The 18,534-nt window shown below is 46.6% G+C and overlaps 1 protein-coding gene across 1 annotated transcript in view; it reads right to left on the bottom strand.

Moving 5' to 3' along the window:
* The window catches only part of DACT1 (dishevelled binding antagonist of beta catenin 1), a 38,830-nt gene extending 23,341 nt beyond the window's left edge, over positions 1-15,489 (bottom strand). The window contains exon 1 of the mRNA XM_045016061.1: positions 15,364-15,489. Within this exon, the coding sequence (XP_044871996.1) occupies positions 15,364-15,411 (48 nt within the window). The 5' untranslated portion in view covers positions 15,412-15,489. The remainder of the gene's footprint in view (positions 1-15,363) is intronic.
* Between the last annotated feature and the right edge of the window lie 3,045 nt (positions 15,490-18,534).

The raw sequence follows: 18,534 nt of genomic DNA, 5'->3' as shown, positions 1-18,534 counted from the left end.
GGTTTCATGCAACTGAGCAATTCCTCATTTCCTTCACACGTGGCAGGCCATCCTCACTATGGGTAGCACTGTGAGTGGCACCGCGCACAAGCATGCTGAAGCAGACATGTCAATGAGCACGTCTGGCTTTAAACTTTAGGAGAGCAAAGGAAAGGAGTTCCGAATCTTAACTTTCACTTTCTATTGTGCCTAGCTTGACTACGGTAACCTTGTGTGTTTTATCTGCATCTGCTGCTGATGCGGCCAGCAGGGGCTCCCCCTCCACACCCGTGGAACGCCTGCGCCAGATAACAAGGAGAAAGAAAAGGACTCAGGAGTCAATGAGACCCTGCAAGTCAGTGCTGCATCCCACCATGAGCACAGGGCCTGGAGAGGGAACATTGCAGACAGCTGGCCCTGGAGAAGGAAAGAGCGGAGAGGAGAAATACCCAGGAGTCCCAGCAGGAAAAGGAGAGGGAGATGGACCAGGACATAAGGAGGCTTCTCTGTCAGCAAATTCAGATGCTGCAGACCTACTGGTTCAACAGTCATGGGCTTGCTTCCCTTTGCAGTCCCTGGAGAACTCCATGACAGCACCTCCCTAGACCCCCACCCCAACATTCCACATGGCATCAGGGGCTGCATCCCGCCCCGGAGGCCATTAAGGACAACCACAGCTTCACATACACTGACCTGTGAAAGCCATGGTTGCTGTATGTGCAGCTCAAATGGACATGACTGGTCTTTCCCCTGGATAAGTCCTGTTCTAGTACATTTATTACCTTTTAAATGTATTTTCATATCATAGGGTGCCTAGCAGCTCTGAAAGCACACGCTTACTTGTTACCATACAGTGTGACAACTCATAACATCAGTGACAAACACCGTGTTATGATCATAAATGTATACCAAGCACCACACAATTCCTAACAGGTCCCAAAAGAGCACAGCCAGGTCCAGCCCAGTACCTCACAATGCATTACTGTGGCTCACTGTTAAAATGCTCTTTCAAAGCCTCCCTGAGCCATATAGCTCCATGCTGAGCTCTTCTAATAGCCCTTCTCCGGCTGTTCAAACTCAGCAGATGGCCACACCATCTTTCCTGGCGGAAACCTTCCCCCCTTTGCTTCACAGCTATTATGCAGGACACAGCAGGCAGCTATAACCATTGGGATGTTTTTACCACTGAAACCCAGTCTTGGGAGTACACAATGCCAGCGCCACTTCAGTCTTCCCCAAGCGACTTGCCCAAGGTTATAGAGACAGTCTATGGCAGTGGGAGGAACTGAAGCTAGATCTTCTGAAGCCAAGCCCAACACCTTAACCATAAGACTATTTATCATCTCAATTAGTATAAACTAGAAAAGAAAATGGTCCCCTAATTGAATATTTGTCATGTGTGGACCTCACAGAAGAAGTGGGTCTTTAGGCTGGACTTCAACGAGGCGGGGGACTGGCAGACTTGGATTAGTTCATTCTTTACAAAGGACCTTGTGCCTCCCTAGATCTACTATCTTTGTGCAGTTCAATGGGTGTTCCCGGCATAGATCAAGTACGCTGTACAGACCTAAGATTCAATAAGGCCAGTGGCCAATTGCAGGCTTTGATTTAGGCCAAAGTGTACATGTGATTGTGGAATGCAATTACAAACAGATCTAAAAAGCACATGAGATTTTGAACAGTTGGCTAATCCTGTTATAATCCCTCTGGTCAGGGACAGGAAGCTGCCTCTGGCAGCAGAATAATTTACAGGGGTTTGTAACTGATATCCATGGAACCATTTCTTTAACAGCAGCCCAACATTGCAACATTTCTGATGGTGCTAAATAGACAGAGGTGGGGCATGGCAGCTGAGCCTAAATCAAACTCCTCCACCGAGGTCAGGAAAAACAAGAAAAGGTAAAAGACAGTAACGCCGTTATAATGCAGCCAAGAGTGAACATAATGGATACGCAGTTTTCAAGTCAATTCTAAAAATAGCCTGAAAGGGAAAATACCATTTGAAATATGTCAGCGGTGCTATTTTATTTATCAGCATTCCAAAGAAATTCACAGGGAAGACTTTATTGTGGGTGATTTGATTTTTGCTTTAGCCCAGAGAAAAGGGGGTAACAGACTGGATAGGTGTGGGCCCCATTAATATTTTTGGTGCTTTGTCTTTCCCCCTACTCTGCCCACCACAGGTCTGTCGCATCTTACGCTGGGGTTACGTTCCGCGGTCAGCGCGTAAAGCGAAAATCGCGTATAGTCAAAATTACATTGAGTGTCATGGCGGGCGGAATTGCCCGCACTACAGGTACAGTATTAAAATTGTTATTTTTCTCTTTTTTTGTTGTTTTTTTTTTCCAACTGCGTAAAGCTGAAATTGCGCATGTTAAATGTGCGTAAGATGCGACAGACCTGGAGTTTGTTTGTTCCACCCACCTGCTGTCTCTAAGCTTCTCTATTCAGCAAGGCACTGAAGCACATGCTTAAGTCCCATTGAACTGTTCTGATTTGGATCTTACATTGTCAGGGACAGGGACTGACTCTCATTCATTCTAAGGCCCCTTTCCTTTGCTGTAGCAATATAAATGAGACTTAGTATAAATAAGAATCAAACCTATATGATTGTACATAATTTAAATCACACAGTACCCCTGTGCGATAGGTAGGTGGTGTTATCCCTATTTTACAGGTAAACTGAGGCAGGGATATTAAGGCCCAGATCCTCAAACCTCTCTCCTATTGAAATCAATTGGAATTAGGCACCTAAATACCTTTGAGGATCTGAGCCTATGTGATTCGCCCAAGGCCACAAAGCAAATCATTGCTGAAGCCAGGAGTAGAGCCCAGGAATTCCTGTCTCTCAGGCCCAGGGCTTAGACCTCTCCAGCACATTATCATCTTCGGGCAGTGTGGTCCTCTGGACTAGACTAGTAGTCAAGAGACCTGAGTTCTAATCCTGGCTTTGTCATCAACCTGCTGTGTGATCTTAGGCATGTCACTTCACCTCTCTGTGCCTGTTTTCCCTTTCATTCTTTGCCAGTTTAGCTATATAGATTGTAAAGCTCTCCAAGGCAGGGACTCTCTCACGCTACGGGTCTAGCAAATGGGCTTATGGTTGGAGCCTCTAGGTGCTATTGTGATACAAACAACAACTGCTCCCTATTAATACAAAGTAGTCCAATTTCAATTTCCAGCACGCAGCCCTTGCCGATGGAACTGGTAGCAAGACCAACCACATGAGAACTAAGGAGCACAGACAGCAACTCTGAGGGATGGGGGAGGGCTCTTCTACATGGTTCTACATTTTTTTTAGAATACCCAGCTACTTGAGCATAACCCTTGATAGATCCCATCCTCAGAGAAACACAGGAAAACTACCTTTCTAGAATCAGAGGGGTAGCCGTGTTTTTACCTTTCTCGAAGTCACGGCTTACATTGTAATCTCCAAAAGCAAAGGAGTGTGTCCTCTGAATTCAGTGCCATGCTAAGCACACCATCAATGCTGAACAAATAGCATTTAACAATTTTCCACATGTCCAGCCAGATGAACGCAAGGGGTGATGCATAGATAACTGTCTGTGTGTGTATGCTCGCGTATGGACATATTTGTGTATGCACATGTGTGTGTCTGCAATTTACAAAGAGTTAAACTGACTCTGGTAAAAGCTAGTCTTTGCACCCTGCACTGGGCAAACAGATCATTAAAAACTGCTCTGCCGGAAGGTAAGCTTAAGAGAGCAACAAAACAAGAAAGCACAAAAATCAAGTCTCTATAAGAGAGTACAGTGTGAATGCCCCTTCTGATGGTCTGTACTCCAACAAGATGACTACTGAAGATTGACCTTGGGAGAGTGATTAGAAACTTAACATAAGAACAGCCATACTGGGTCAGACCAATGGTCCATCTAGCCCAGTATCCTGTTTTCCAAAAGCGGCCAATGCCAGGTGGCCCAGAGGGAATGAACAGAACAGGTAATCATCGAGTGATCCAAGGCAATCACCAAGTGATTCATCCCCTGCCGCCCCACTTAAAGGTACAGTACACAGAAAATAAAAGCCATCCCTGTTTGATAGCTACATTTTTAAAAGAGAGAGGATCATCTGGGGACCAGAAACTTCTTGCACAGTTACCAGCAATTTGCTTGCAAATGAGTTAAACGTGTGCAAATGATTAGTTGTCATAGGCAACTATCCACCTGTTTCCTACACAATTGGGGTGACCGTGAAGGCAAATGGGGGGGCATATGTGCCCATTACATTCTGCTAGTAGGGTTCTGCCTCCCTAAAAATGTGACCCAAAGTGCAACACTGCTAAACCGTGCTCCCATGCTGGGCCACATTTTTAATCTTTGTCGGCGAACTGAATGTTCATGAAGTGAGGGAATAACCACCAGCTATACATAGCCCAGGCAGGCTCTGTTGCAAGCTCCTCTCTGCCCCCGTGCAACTCCCCCACTGCTCTTCCAGCGCTGGTCCTGTGCTAAACACCCACCAATCATGCTGATTTGTACAAGAGTTGATGGAGAGAAAAGTCAACAGGGGACTGGTTGAGCCCTTCCATTTCATTGAGATTCCAACAGCTCCTCCAGTGCCAGTTAGCTCTGTAAGGTGCAGCCCCGACCTGTAATGCACACAGGACCTCTGCATGCCAGAACCTTTGCAATAGGTGAGGAAGGGGAGGGCAGCCCCACCAGCAAGTCTTTGTAGCCCCGGCACTCAAGGGGCCCTCTTCTCTCCACCTCTCCCGCACAGCAAGTGGGTAACCCCCGCTGATTTCAATGGTGGCTACACGTATCCTGCAAGGAGAACAAAGCCCCAAGAGACGTCCGCTTTGCAGCAGCTTTAAATATACCCCTGCAGAAAGGAAGGCGCAGGCAGGCCAATGGAGCTGTGCTAGCAGCAATCCCGGCACAGGGCAGACGCAGCTGAAGAAGGGACTGCCCTGTAGCACACATAACCGCTGATGAGAGCGTGCGGCAGGTCCCCCCTCGCTGCCCAGTCTATAGATGACATGAGGCTCTTACGGCCCCAGCTAGAGAAGAGTGGCTCTTTAGCTCAAGCTGCAGCAGCTCACGCTTTTACCTCAGGAGGTTCCCCAGTGTGTCAGCCAACATGGCGGCCATCTCACACATGGTGGGGGGGCCTCCTTGAGTGGTAGGCCGTATGCAACGGCTAGGTTCCCGTCCCCTCAAGGCAGTCACCAGGTCACACGGGGATCTACCCTGATCACCTCCTGTTCCCTCCCTCCCCGCTCAGTTGCACCAACTACTGACAAATTTGGGAGTCCTTCCAGCATGGAGGCCAGGGGTCCCCAGGATCTACGTGGACCCCCTTTGGATAATTAGTAGAGACCTCTCTGTACCCAATATAAGCTGGAGGAACAGGGGTACGGTCTATCAGTATACAGCTAAAGACCACGCTGCTCATCAGGACAGACATCGGGCAATTGGATAGGGTCCCCTACACATAGGTAAAAACTGGGCTGTGATATCTGGCCAGAATAAAGGCCAGCGGCATATTATCACCTAGGCCGACAAGGCCTAGGCCGGCAAATTTGAGCACCCACGGAGAAGCTCCCCTCCCTGCCCCGCCCCCACTGCTCCAGCTCACCTCCGCCTCCTCTGCGAGCCAGCCACTGCGTCCTGTTTCTCTCCCCTCCCTCCCAGCGCTTGTGCCATGAAACAGCTGTTTTGCGGAGCAGAGAGGGAGGGGGGAGGAAGGGGAACACGGCACGCTGGGGGAAGAGGCAGGCCCAGGGTGGGGATTTGGGGAAGGGATCCAATAGGGGCAGTGAGGGGGAGGAGCTGGGGCTGGGACTTTGGGGAAGGGGTTGGAATGGCGGCAGGAAAAGGGCGGGGCCAGGGGCGGGCAGGGCAGCAATTATTTCAGGGCCTAGGGGTGGCAAAATCATTAATCTGCCAGTGGTAAAGGCTGATTTTGAAACCCAACTGCAAACTGGCTTGCAATGCTAACTGAATTCCCTGAGTTCCCTGTTTAGGGAATTTTTTAAAACTTGTAACATTCTATTAGCATTGGTTTAAAAGACAATAGAACTTTAACTATCTCATGCTCAAATAAATGTGTTAGTCTCGAAGGTGCCACAAGTACTCCTGTTCTTTTATCTTCATGAAGATACTGCCTGGGACTAAGAATTGATGTCCTGTTAAACCAACTGTTTACAACAGACAGAGCATTTCCTGCTTGGAAAAGAAATGGCATTTAAATTGCAGAAAATTATCAGGCCCAAGCTTATCCGGATCTCATGAGCGTGCTGTTGATTCAGGAAACAGAAACAAGGAAGTTTCTTTGTACTGTTGTTTTATTAGGACCAGATGTGGATACAGGAGAATCTTTACAATAATAACCTCTAGTGGCCATGCAGCGCAGGGGAGTTTACTTAATTTCAAAGAAGGCAGGCACTGCAAATGCAATCCCCTCCCTCATAGCAGAAGCAGCAGGAGCTGGCAGCCTTCTCTGGGAACATTGCTGCCAGCTGATTCAAAGTGACAGCAGGGCCTGTAGGCAATCCAGGTTCATCCACCTGGATTCACTGAAAGCAAAGGAGGACAGGATGTGGCAGAGGAAATGTCGTAGCTACCTTGCTAGGAGAATGGTTCTCCAACCGTCACATTTTTAAACTGCAATTTCCCCCCTTCCAATCTCCTTCTTCCCTTTATCCCATCCACTATGGTCAGGTTGTCACGCAAGCATCCACCATCTCCATCTGCCTGAGGTAGCACTAAGGCCCTCCTATTTACCATCTTCTTTGATGCAATCCATCCATCCCTTCCTCGGCTTCTCTTTCCTTCCACCCTCTCCTGCCATGCTGTCTTTGCAGGACCTCTTCATTCATCCTCTGTATGTGCCCACACCAGCAAAGTCACATTTCCCAGATTTTGTCAGCCGCATCACGGACTTGAACTTCCATCCTAATACTTCCATGTTGAAACCTCTCTCTCCATGCAACTCCTCTTGTGGCACACAGATGTCTCATCTCAAAACACCTGTAGGCGTTGAACCTGTCATCTTTTTTATCACCCATGCTTCTGCACCATACAGCATTGCAGTGTGTGCTATACAGTTGGGGTTTTAGTCTCAGTGGCTGATGCTTGTCATACACAACCCCATAGATGTTATTCCACACTCCCCAATCTGGATAGTATCTCACATTCAAGCTCGCCATCTTCTGTGACCCAGCTGGCAAGGTACTTGAATGGATCAGTCTGGTTTAGTCTCACTCCATTAATCTCTATGTCCAATTTCTCTATGGCACCTCTACTGACCCACATGAACTCAGTCTTAGTCATGCTCATTTTCAGCCCAGGCCAGCTTAGCTGGTCACACTGCTGGTTTACTGTTTCCTTTGTCTTCCCCTCCAGTCTGAAAACTCATTTTTCTTTAAAGGAAAATATATTGTCCGGTACCCATTTTGGAGCAGCTGCAGTTGGCTGAGATCACTCTCAGACCCTTCTGGCTTTTACATGATTACTTCCAAGTGGCTCTCATATTCCAACTGTAACCGCTGCGCCTAATGTGTTTCATTTAGAGTCTCTTGTTCGTGTTTTAGTTTTCCATTGATTTCCACCGAGGGCTGGGTTGAACAGACACTTTACCAGGAAAAGAAGCTGCATTTTCCTTCCGCCCCTGCGTAAATCCAGAGTAACTTCACTGAAGTGAATGAATCTCATTTCCATTGAAAATAGTTTGGAGGTGGAACTTCCTGAAGTTATTGATGCCCATTACTGGATGAAAATTACAATCACTGGAGTCCAAGCCAATGGCGATTTACAGGCTTTATTGTATTTTCAACTGCAATCCAAATGAGGTTCCTTCATGAGAGCGTTTTTCTTTGTCTTGTTACAGCTCGTGAACTTGTGCTGCTACCCAGTTAGGCCTTGCCTACACAAAAGAGTAGTACCAGAAAACATGCAGTCAGCAAAGTGCCACAGACAAATCTATTTCAACAGATTGGGTTCACACTCAGTCACTCGTGCAGCTGCGTTGTGCCCACACCACATCAAAGTTGTATTGGCGGAACCATGTTGCACTGTGGGTAGGCATCCCAGTGTCCTCAGTGCCACCAGGAGGCACATTGCTTTATGGGAAATTGTTGCTTTGCATTGTGGGGCAGCCACAGTGTATTGTGGGACGCCACGTCTCTCAGGGAAGTGTGCGGGCTTGGGGTTACATAAGGAGGTTGTGGAATTCCTGTCCTTGGAGGTTTTTAAGCACAGGTTGGACAAACACCTGTCAGGGAAGGTCTACATTTACTTGGTCCTGCCTCAGTGTGGGGTGACTGCAGTAAATGGCCTCTCGAGGTCCCTTCTAGCCCTGCATTTCTAGGATTCTACCCCATGAATCATTCACTCACATGTCCCATTAATAAACTTGCCCTAGCAAACATGGAAGCGGCACAGAGCTACGCAGCTCTCTTCGCCGCTCTAAGCATAGGGCATAAACCAGAGAGGGCATTTGGAGCATCAGTGAGGTTGGGTTGAGACGAGCAGGTTCCCTGCTCTCGGTATGGGAGTGGAATGGCCAGAGACTGGTGTTCGTTTGAGTCAGACACTCAGCAGTACTGAGACATCCTTTTTTGTCCTTTTTGTTTGGGGTTTTTTAAAACACCTCATTCACAAATTAGAACTGATGCAGAATGCAGCAGCCAGCTGTGTCAGAGGAGTGTCTCGCCATGAATGCATCCAGCCAGTGCTGCATGATCTGCACCAGCTGTTGAGAGACTAATGTGTTGGAATTGACTTAGAAAGCCAAAGGCCCTGATTAAACAAGCCCCTTCCCCTTCAGCAAAGCATTTAAGCATGTGTTTAATCCATATTAGATGGGCCGGAACCAAAACAACCAAGTTCTCAACCTCCTGAACTTCTTGTCTGCTTGGACAGGGGTGGTAGTTGGAAGCTGAACCTACAGCCCAGTTTTGCAAATAGCCTATTTGCCAGTGAGTCAAAACACCAGATCCAAACACCCCCCCAATATTGTGGCATTCAAAATCTGGACCCGGAGTTGAATGTCGTAGCTTCAGCCTCTCCCTAATCCGTACACACAATCATTAAATAGGCCACATTGCAAATGGGGAGCTGAGAAACCACGAGTCTGTCCCAGGGTCACATTGGTGGACCCCACCAGGCTCCACTCACTTGAGATGCTAGAAGGAGAAACGGCTCACAACATATTTTGCAGATGTTCAAAGTACGATCATGCAGGCTCTGCCAGGCTCCTCAAGCTTGGTAGCCCCCATTGGTGTTCAATTCCATCATAGGCAAGTGTCTAGGATCCCAGCTGAGCCATGTGATGACACCAGAACTTCAGCTCTCATTAATATCCCTATATGTTTGCAAATCTATAGGCTAATAATCATGAAAATGTGAACTGAAGGTGTAACTAGTCTGCAGACAGCCACCAGCAGATAAAGAGGCCACAGAGCCAATGAGAAAGCTGGCTGGCCCCCACTGGTCTGAGGGTAGAGGGAGCTTGTTGATTGAGATGAAGGAGGTCACACCTTTCAGAGCTATTGTTTCAGGCTCTCTGCAAACTCAGGCAGATATTATTGGATTGGTTTGTGTTCATTTCACATTTTAATTGTTTTCTGCATAACTGCAAGGGCTTGAGACTTTCTCTAATGAAAGCTGAGATTCTGGAGAACAAGCTAGCTGTCTTTAAAAAAAAAAGCACTTGGACACCTGGTCAAATGTAAGCCCTGCACTTCTGTCCCACAAGAAATCAATTCCATAGAAGCACCTGGAGTTGAGCCCTCTCTTCTAGTACTAGCTTTGGCAAAGCCTCATTAGGAGGATTGCTGGAGGAAAAATGAAGTAATGAAATAAAAGGACGGACTCATTCCAGGAGAACAAGAAACCTGAAATAAGCAGGTTGACAAATCTCTGAAAGTCTGAGGAAATGTTACTCCATCATCTAAGACTATGGCAGCAGGACGTGAGTGCATTAGCATAGAAGTTATTGATAGAGAAACAGCCTGGAGGAAACCCAAATTAACCTGATTGAAAATCAAATGCAGATTACAAATAGCCACACGACGGGCTTGTCAAGAAGAGCAGCATGGCAGGGCTTTGGCTGCCAGAATCATCGGGGGGCAGGGGACAGAAACATCCCAAACCAATTGCGACAGCATCTGTAAGGAGGCATTTGCTTTGAGGAACAGAAAGGCAGGTGAGCCAACAGGCATTTGCCTCTGGCCACATCAGCAGGAGGAGCGCCATGAAATCAAGCTCACGCGGCAGCCACGCACCAATCTTAAAGCACTCGTAGCCTCTCAGAGAAACAAGCCATTTCCTTACAAGAGCCTAAAGCCGGGCAGCTTGTTCAGGAAACAGTCAGCCTGTGCACAGACTGAAAGCCAGAAAGCTACTGCAGTTGTGTAGGCGAGACGTACCCCTTGTCCTCCATGGGCAGCCCCTGCAGGACATCTCCATCCACACAGCTTCCAGGAATGCCAACCTGCTTTTATTTATTCACACTTGCACTATTGTAAACAAAGAAGCTCCCATCGCAAGCTCTGGACACCCTCACAAAATAAATAGATGGGAGAAAGGAAATATTATATCTTCTTATTACAGCTGGAAAACTGAGGCACAGAGACACTGAGGGTATGTCTACTCTCCAATTAAAAACCCACAGCTGGCCCCTGCCAGCTGACTTAGGCTCACAGGGCTTGGGCTATGGGGCTCTTTAATTGCAGTGTAAATGTTCAGGCTCAGGCTGGAACCCAGGCTCTGGGACGCTGCGAGGTGGGAGCGTCCCAAGTAAACCCCAAGTAATTTCCCAAAGTGACACAGGAAAACTGTAGAAGAACTAGTAATTAAGCCCAGATCTTCTGGGTCTGTCTAGAGCAGGGGTCGGCAACCTTTCAGCAGTCTTCATTTATTCACTCTCATTTAAGGTTTCGCGTGCCGGTAACACATTTTAATGTTTTTAGAAGGTCTCTTTCTATAAGTCTATAATATGTAACTAAACTATTGTTGTATGTAAAGTAAATAAGGTTTTTAAAATGTTTAAGAAGCTTCATTTAAAATTAAATTAAAATACAGAGCCCCCCCAGACCGGTGGCCAGGACCCGGGCAGTGTGAGTGCCACTGAAAATCAGCTCATGTGCTACCTTCAGCGCCCGTGCCATAGGTTGCCTACCCCTGGTCTAGAGGGTGACCCATCAGACCATGTGTCTTCATACTGCTTGCTTCAACAGCTTCGCACAGATTCTTCCCAGCCAAGGAAAGAGGAGACAAAACTGAAAATCCATGAACTCTTCCTTTAGAGCTAACACACACCGCTGCAGTTTTCACAGAGCAGCCACAGAACCACCACACTCAGCTGTGTTTGATCACACCCAGTGGTAGCAGGGTTGGCACCTGTCTCAATATTTGCAATCCTAGCGTCTGCGGGACATTCTTGGCTCCCAGAATGGTTTTCTGGCCCTGTGAATTGTGTCATGATGCAATGATGTTTTGACATAAATATCACAACAGGTCACGGCCCTAAAACACCATCACAATGTAACATTGCACTGGCAGGGCGCAATTCAATGTGTCCTGAGGAGGCAGGAGCTTATTTCGTTGGAGAACGCTACAAACGTAGCAATGCTGAACTGACCCCTCGGTACTAGATGATAGGGGTAGAGACTGCCTTGACTGCTGTCTCTTACAACACACGTGCCCGTTATCAGTGGCTACTAAATGAGGAAGGTGCGTCTCACTGCTAAAGCACTAGACCAGGACTCAGGAGCTCTAGACTGAGTTCCTGGTTCTCCCACAGCCTCTGCATAGGGCAGGGGAAGTCACTTAGGCCCCAATCCCAAGGTATTTAGGCACCTAACTCATTGAGTTCAATTGGAGTGAGGCACCTCAATACCTTTGAGGATTTGGGCCTTAATCTCTCTGTTACTCAATTTCCCATCTATATAATGTCAGTAATAATCCTTCTGTTGACTCCAGAGACTGTAAACTCTTCAGAACAAGGACTCTCTCTTACTAGGTGTATATGCAGCACCTGGTGCAATGAAATCCCACCCTCAGCCGGCTCTGCTAGGCATAGCTGCAATCATTATAGTACTTTCTAGAAGATGCTGGCACAAAATTATGCTCCACAGTTGGTTTCCTCTCTTTCTTTTTATCTAGTTTTAAGCAACCAGCATAAGAATTGTACACTGCAGGGTTACTTGATTCTGCTAATGAATCTGGCCATGAATCCTATGTAGACTGTTTGCCGCATCCTTTGTATAGGCGTAATCAACAAGGGAATTGACTGTAAATAGTAATTACCATGCAGATTTGCGAGAAGTGCATCTGTGTGTTTGGCTACTGCTCTGTTTGTTTATCTGCCTCTTCTGAGAACAAACTGGAGTTTTTCGTGGCCCTTAAATTAGCAGGATAAATATGAATTTGTTATGACACTAATTGTTATAAGCATTTTTTTTTAAACAGTAACACCACCCACTGGGACTGAGATGCTGCAACTCAGTGGGTGGTTTCTTGGAGGAACATATCTAAAAAGCAGCAAAATCCCCATTTTAATTAAAAGGAAAACTCTGAGACGAGCTTTTTCCATGAGAGAACAAGCCAGTATGTAGCAAGCCATCACGTCTAATGCATATATTAACACTAAAGACATGGAAATTAATTGGACTTATTTCAAACCACAGCCCCAAGGGTGGCTCATTTCTACTCGCTCAGTTTAAACAGTGGGAAGGGTGATCTAATAGTCAGCTTGGTGCAGTAAATGCTAAAGGGAAACGAATTATGCAAAACTGATGGCCAGTTGGCCACTCCTTGTTTTTAGAGGCCCCAATTCATCAAAGCACCTAAGCATGCACTTAACTTTGACATTGATTTCAAAGGGATTACTTGCATAGTCAGAACACTTATCTGTAATGTGTAGGGGGGGAAAAACTGAGTGATCCTGGGGGAAGTCAATCTGAGTGACATATGCTGGGGGTCTCAAGCTGCCAGTACTAAAACAGCCTCAGAATATTATCGATGATAATTTTCATGGAGGGTAGGTCCATCAATGGCTATTAGCCAGGATGGGCAGGGATGGTGTCCCTAGCCTCTGTTTGCCAGAAGCTGGGAATAGGCGACAGGGGATGGATCACTTGATGATACCTGTTCTGTTCATTCCCTCTGGGGCACCTGGTGCTGACCACTGCTGGTAGACAGGATACTGGGCTAGATGGACCTTTGGTCTGACCCAGTCTGGCCGTTCTTATGTTCTTATCCTGACAGCGTGAGACCTGCTATGCATGTTAAAGGGTGCACTGGCACCGCTACAAATGAAATTAGCAACCTGGAGCTCCAGAATTAATGAACCAGTACAGCAAGGATCTCTCTCTCTATATATAATCATCATACTCATCAGAAAGAGCAGTGGAGCTCATCTACTGGATTCTAGGAGATTAAGCCTGGTTAGGAGCCCATGCTGGTGTTGCTGGATATACAATTTAACTTTTGCAGCCTGCATAAGCATATACATCGGGAGACAGGTAAGTGTGCGAGAAAGCCACCTCTCAGACAGACCCCTGGGAATCCTGGGCTCAGCACCCCCACAATGGAGCTGTAAAAAGTCAGGCATTCTACCAGCTTCGCAGCATCCCTGAACCAAACATTCCAGCTCGGAGCCAGACAGGCTCAAGTACGTTGACAGTCCATTTTGTTTTACCTCTTCATTTATTGCAAACCCTGCTTAGGAACAATAAAAAATAACCCCGGTACTTTGCCCTTGTAGGCGCGCACCCTCCCCCTGGGGATCTCGGAGTGCTTCCTACACGGCTAGCCCAGGGAGGTAGGTTAGTCTTAGCCAGACTCATTGTACTGCTGGGTAAATTGAGACAGGTGCCGAGGGGGGATGAGCTTAAGGCCACGTAACGGGTCGGCAGCAGAAATCAGTGAGAGAGTCACCATCTCGGTTCCAATGCCCTGCTGTCTGTGCCACCCACCTCGAAGAGGCAGTGTGGTCTAGTGGATAGGGCACTGGACTAGGAATCAGGAGAACTCAGCTCTGTTGCTGAGTAACCTTGGGCAGGTCACTGCCCGCTCTGTGCCTCCATTTCCCCTCCCACCTTGTCTGCCTTCTCTGATTACGCTGTAAGATCTTTGGGACTGCCCTACGAGGGGTAGCCTCCAGCACAATGGGGTCCCGGTACTGACTGGGCCTCTAGGGACTCCCGTAATGTAAACAAATAATCAAAGCCCTCCTATACCTTTGCTGATTACATAATTACTATTCTGATGGCATCAAGCACTTAGTAACTTGGACTCCCACAGCCTTGAAAATCATGTAGGGCTCTAAGGAGTGGCACAGACCCGCCGTTCTTGTGCAGCTAACTTACACTCCAAACTAGTTAACAAACAACATGCATTATTCACACTCGTTCCCAGCCAAACGCTCACAGGCTTTCGGGGGGGGTGGTGGAGGGGAAGGGCTGTCATGCTATAAAAAAAGGGAGAGAAGAGAGGAAAGGGAAAAGCTTATGAGCCCAACCTCGCTCAGCAGAGCAGGCAATCAGTCCTGGAGAGAAATCTGGAGCTTTCTGTCCTAACCAGTGATTGATGCATCATTAGAGATTTTTTAGCCAGAGTTCACAGTCAAGAAGAAAAATCTGGCCTGAAGGAATGAGAGTCCAAATTGGGTGGTTTTTCATCATGTCCCAAACTTTAGGGCAAAAGGCAAAGAACAAAGCTAAGTACCTTAATTCCACCATGAACCCTACAATTCTCCTGGGTGCCACTGGCTACAGTATATTGGTACTTATTAACACTGGCCCTTATTTAGCAAGGAAGCAAGGCAGTGGAATAATACACTCCAGATTCATTACTGTCAGCTCACTCGGAACTATGTGTATTAATGACCAGATTATATCTGCTTATATAATACAAATTACCATAGAGTGACTGCAGGCATTGAAATGCTCCTTGTCTGTTTGACACACATGAATAATGGAGAAGCTCACACTGCATTTGGTACACATGACTAACCTTTTATGCCTGGCACCCATGGAGCAGGCTGGAGGAACAGCTCCGGCTTCAAATTCTTCATTCCAGCCGTCATTAGCTTAGCGAAAGCAGTAGCGAATAGGCGGCTAATTGACGTGTTTGTTGGACATTATTTTATTAGTCAGGCCTGGTGAGCAGCAAATGGAATTGTAATGCCCTTTTAGCCTCGGGGACTTGTTGCCTTAAGTATTAAGGCTCGTAAATAATTAACAACACATTAAGAGCCATTTTCAAAAAATGAATGCGTTTATTATGTGAATTCAGCCAACTCAATGGCTGCCCTTGGCTTCCGTTGGCATTGAGGGCACTCAGCCCCTTGCAAGGGTGAGCTTAGCACTTTGCAGGGTTGGCCCCTTCTGGAAAGCAAAGAATGGGTACTCACCTTACAGTGACTGGGGTTCCTCAAGATGTTTTGACTCATGATCTGCATACATGCGGTGCCTGTGCCCAAGAAGTGGAATCCACATGGACCAATGCCTGAAGGCAAAGCAAGGGGTTTTCCATACAGATCTCCATTAAGGCATTCTCCATCTCTGCTGTTTTTTACAGGCCGGGGGCGGCTTTAGGGTCCTTTTAAAGAAAATAAAGAATGAAAAACCATCTGGTTTGGAGGATAAATAAAGGCTTGAAGAAAGAAGACCATATCATCAGGGCATCCCTGCTCTCATATGGGGCTGCCAAAAAAGCCTGGAGTGAAGACCTTCTGGGGACTGATTTAACAAGAGCAGGCTGGGATCTAGCTGTCAAAGAAATGCATTCTCAGTGGGCCGTTGTGTGAGATGAACCCAGTCTATTTACTTTTTGAAACTGTACACAGAGTTTGTATTATTTCACCAAAACCATGCTAATGTATAAAGCCAGCCTAGATACGTGGTATTCTCCCACTCCCCTACATGCTTTGGTCATGTCTGAAAAGCCAAGCTCTGGAGTGAGCTGGGGATGATTGTAGTTTAGAGACAACGTGGCTTGGGGAATAGAGCCGCTGCCTATAACTCAAAAAGCATCGGTTCTGCTCCCACTCCTGGCATAGGGTGACCTCATTGCTTCCCCTTTGTTTCCTCTCCCACCCTTTGCCTGCTTTGTCTAGGTAGGTTGTAAGCTCTTGAGGGCAGGGATGGTATCTCTGTAGGCCTGTGAACAACCCCTGCTCTTGATTAGGGCCTCTAGGTGCTTAATGTGAATACATTTAAAATAAAACCTATTAGTCTCCAGAAATCTATGCTGCAGCTCTGCTCATGTACAGTGAGAGTTTATGAGGAGCACTGTATGACCGACTGGAGAACTCCAGCACACCATACTATTCATATGTTAGGTAATAATTACAATATATGTTAATTGCCAGGGTGCGGAAAGAGCCACAGTGCAACACTGCTTCTCTACTGGGTGACAGGAGTGATAAGACAGTGACAGATTCCTTTTCAGACATGGAATTAAAAGCAGCAGCTCATTTCTACATATTTTTCAGAGCCTCTAATCATAAGGAGTTTCAAGTCAGATTTCCATTTTCACAGCTAAGCAAAGCAATACAAACAGAAATTAAAAACACCAGGTCTGATTCTGATCTCACTTACACCAGGGTAAATCACGAGTACCTCTATCGAAGCGCTACATCATGGGAGTAACCAACATCAGCATCTCATCCACCAAGCCCAGTCTTCTAAACAGACTCCTTTTTTAAATGCTAGCTGCATCCACCAAATTGTTGTGTTTTTTTTAAAATAACCTAGAAGATAAAACTTTTGAACTAGGACAATTAAACAAATAATAATAAAAAAAAACCAAAGCAATTTCAAAGCTACCAGGCGGATTCTTCAAAACTGACCTTTCCATTTAGTGATCCAGCCCCTTGCTAGCGATGAACGCAATAGAAGAAAGGCTAGATTTTAGCTGAGCTGCGAAGCACAGTAAATGACATTCATTAGTTTCTCTTGGACAGTTTCAGTGACTCATTCTTTTTTGAAACATGCCTGGAGTTTCAAATCTTTCATTCAACATCTTTAGAGACCAAACTATAGTTTGGTGTAAAACGTAATATCGTTTGGCAGGCATTTCATAGTCACTAAGACATTTGAAGGCAGCCTGCAAAAGATGTTTGTAGTCAAATTTCATCCAAATCAGTTTGCACACTCTAGTTTTGTCTGTATCCACAGCATCTAAAATTAAACCAGTCTAGGACAGACACATACACCCCACGCTACAAGGCTGGCATAACCATGGGCATATCTCAGATGCCAGGACATGCAGATAACCCAAGCATGGATTAACCAGATTTGACTGCCTGCATTTATAGAGGTTGAGCTTTTAAACACAGATGGCTGTTCGGATTCAGCAGCACAAAAGCTGTATTTTTTCCACTGTGCTGTTCATCTTGAATGGAAAAATAAGCTCCTCAGCAGAAGACAATTTTTAGCAGATTCATACACAAAACCATGCCTAGGCTATCAGAGCCATTTAAACGTCACAAAGCAGCTTGATCCGTTTCCATTCTGAACACTAATATTTCGCAGCTACAGAGGACTTTTCATCTTCCCAGCATGGTGGAATCATTCATTCGCGTTTGTGCCACACTTTGGAAATGGAAAAACGTTGAGTTAACTAGGGCTTGTCCAGACACAGAAGGTGCACCATCTTAACTTAAACTGGCTTGGTTAAACCAGTGCAACTTGTTGGTGTAGATGCTCTTCCGTTTGGTTCCATCAATTTAGCTGGTGGCTGTACATTTACCAATACAAGCTAAACTTTTTAAGGCTGCCCACACAGAAAGGTGCACCAGTTTAGCTAACTCAGTCTAAAATCACTCCTTTCGCTAAGGGGGTACAACTGCAGATGTAGACCAGGCCTTGACGTGAACGCTGCCGCTGAGTGCATTTCCTATCAGTGCAATCCCTAAAATGTATTCGGTCAGCCAACGATCCTCACTACACTGCAACTCATATCTGAAAAATCAGGACAGGAGGTGGGGGGTGAGAGGAGCCCAGCTAAGACAAAGCCCCAAATAGCGAGACTGTCCCTATAAAATCGGGATATCTGGTCACCCTACTGACACCAATCAAAGCCCACTTCATTTAAACACCCTCACAGCAGCCAAACATCACCCACCGCAGCTCCACAAAACAGGCACCTGCTCTTCCAGCACGGGGCCACTCACAAAGCACTCATTCAGCTCTTTGTAATGGCAGACAGATGCCTCATCTGACCTTAGCTCCTGTAAGATATGTTCCATGGGGCAAACCTGTAGAGGCAAACTCAAGGGTGTGCTTATTTGTACATATGGAAGCAGGAGATTGGTGTTACGATTTTGCTTCTCAGTATGGCTGGATGTGGTTCTCTGCTAGAACCCTAGGCGCGTCATCAGGGTGCATCTCCTATCCAACCCTGTTTCTTCTCACCCTCACCTCCCCTACACAGCCCTGGTCCCCCCCTAAATATTCCCTTCCTAGCACCCAGCTGCTTGCTGACTTGCGAAGCTGGGCTGGAAGGGAACAGTGCTCCAATGACAGTTGTGGTTAGTCAGAGTGCAGCTGTAACGAACCATAGGTAGGAGAATCAAAGT

The sequence above is a fragment of the Mauremys mutica genome, chromosome 4 (assembly GCF_020497125.1).
Source record: "Mauremys mutica isolate MM-2020 ecotype Southern chromosome 4, ASM2049712v1, whole genome shotgun sequence".
NCBI classification, from domain to species: domain Eukaryota; kingdom Metazoa; phylum Chordata; order Testudines; family Geoemydidae; genus Mauremys; species Mauremys mutica.
Note: the sequence above shows the minus strand (reverse complement) of the source record. Positions and strands in the feature narration are given on the sequence as shown.